At 35.2% G+C, this 2,082-nt stretch overlaps 1 protein-coding gene across 2 annotated transcripts in view; it reads right to left on the bottom strand.

Moving 5' to 3' along the window:
• Positions 1 to 2,082, bottom strand: part of LOC107661190 (spectrin beta chain, non-erythrocytic 1-like) — a 78,673-nt gene that overhangs the window by 75,608 nt on the left and 983 nt on the right. For both annotated transcript variants that reach the window (XM_016450664.1, XM_016450665.1), the window contains exons 2-3: positions 598 to 668; positions 152 to 336 (exon numbers count right to left, since the gene is read on the bottom strand). In XM_016450664.1, the coding sequence (XP_016306150.1) occupies positions 152 to 308 (157 nt within the window). In that variant the 5' untranslated portion in view covers positions 309 to 336; positions 598 to 668. The remainder of the gene's footprint in view (positions 1 to 151; positions 337 to 597; positions 669 to 2,082) is intronic.

Genomic DNA, 2,082 nt, shown 5'->3' with positions numbered 1-2,082 from the left:
TAAACACAAACACACACACACACACACACACACACACACACACACACACACACACACACACACACACACACAGATCAACACAAACAGGAAGCACATTGGTACAAGAACCAAACCTCAACTCGCACACACTGAAATAAAAAATAAAACTGACCTGCGAGAGCTTTAATGCGGGAACGCTCAAACAGACGTGCAGAACTGTTTTCATTATCCCACTCTTTTTCAGCTGCGATGTCCCAGCGGTTGTTGATGTCGTTGTACTGCTGCTGGATCTCGACGCTGTCAAAATCAGTCGGTGAGATGGTGCTCATGGTCGCAGCTGGAAACTCAACAGCTGCCCTGGAAATCAGAGAAGTAAACAAGTGAGGAGATGACAAACAAAGTTTATGAGTGGTCTCAGAAAAATGTGACAGAGGAAAGGTGGAGAACAGATATCCACATCACATTTGCTACACCTTTTGCAAGAAATTTTTTGAGCTTTACACTGGTAACATAACATTCAATCAAATATTATTGTTACAATTACTTTATAAACCACACCTTCAAATATTGCTGAAAGTGAAAGCAGATTTAAAATAGTACCAGTGGTGGAAATGTTACCTCAGTAACGGACTGTAAGCAGACGAGGTTAGTCTAACCTGGTGCAGCACAGATTGGGCCCATTAGCTGTCCTGCAATTTGCACACATTTAGTATTCTGAACATTTACAATAACATCAGAACATGGGCCAAAATTAACAAGTGCCAAGTGCCAAATGAAAAAAACAAAAAGCTTTGCTGAATAAATAAATTTTTTGCCAGCTGGTCAATAACTTTGAGGAATTAACATCTGATACATTATGAATGACATTCTGGCCCTCACTGATGTAAGAGACACATCCGATTAAAATTTTGTAAGATGTACAGCTAAAACTACTACATTTACCATCAGTATATTATCTACAATACTTTTTTAAAATCTAACTCTATGTGGCAATACATATGATATATTACAAGCATTAAGTCACCAGAATTAAAATATTAGGAAGAAAAAAACAGGATGTGTCCTGGCACATTTATCACCAGTAAGATGACAGAGACTGGCTCACCTGATTTATTAGACTGTAACTGCTTTTTTTTTTTTATACTTGTTGCTTATTTAAAAAAAATATATATAATTAATTATATTAAGCAATGCAAAATACAATTCCATTACATATTTATGGTCAGTCAGTTTTCTTAATTCACCCATTTGCCAGATATTGCAAAAGGTTAATTCAGGACCCGCATATATGACTTCTGCCTTTAAGGTCTGCAGTGTGTTACGGCAGAACAAAATATTATTACAACAAGGCAACAAACTTTTTGTCTGTCAAGGGAAAAAGCAAAAACAAAAAAAAAAACAATTCTCAGCACAGGAAGAAATAGTTAGGCTAACACATGCAAATAAACTAAGATTAATTCAAACCTAAACCAAAATACAGATTAAACAAAATCCCTCATTCCTTCCTTCAGACTGAGCAATCCCTGGTGCTAATCCCACCATAAAGATGAGTTCTTAGAATCCAGAGATTCTGGAAAGAAAAAGAGAACTGCCTGTAGGACAAAGTTTATCCCATAAATATTTCACAGCATTACAAATCTCCAGGGCCAGAAGAGAGAAACAGAGATCAGGTCAAATGTGCATCCCTCACACACGTTTTTTCTTTTTTTTCTCTGTTTCACACTGAAACATATACCTGCACTCAAGGACACTGAACACTGTCTAAGATGGTATGCATATAAAACCATGAAACACCAAGTCCAGCCAGAATATTTCTAAACCTGTACTAGGCTGAATGATATGAAACATTATATCGTTGATACTTTTAGCTATATCGCCCAGCCCTAACCTGTACCCTTTTTATGGGCAACAGAAACAAAAACACATAGGTTGATGAAAAGGAGACCATAAAGCATTTTGACAAAAGAAAACATTTAGTAATGTTGTTTATAAAATAACTTATCACCAAAAAATACTGATAACAAAATAGTTAAATCAAATGTAGAAAATAGTTCAATTAAATGTATAATATAATATATATATATATATATATATATAATAAAT

The sequence above is a fragment of the Sinocyclocheilus anshuiensis genome, unplaced genomic scaffold (genome assembly GCF_001515605.1).
Source record: "Sinocyclocheilus anshuiensis isolate Anshui unplaced genomic scaffold, SAMN03320099.WGS_v1.1 scaffold1365, whole genome shotgun sequence".
In the NCBI taxonomy this organism is placed as follows: domain Eukaryota; kingdom Metazoa; phylum Chordata; class Actinopteri; order Cypriniformes; family Cyprinidae; genus Sinocyclocheilus; species Sinocyclocheilus anshuiensis.
The sequence above is the reverse complement of the archived record's forward strand: the minus strand, read 5'-3'. Positions and strand labels throughout refer to the sequence as shown.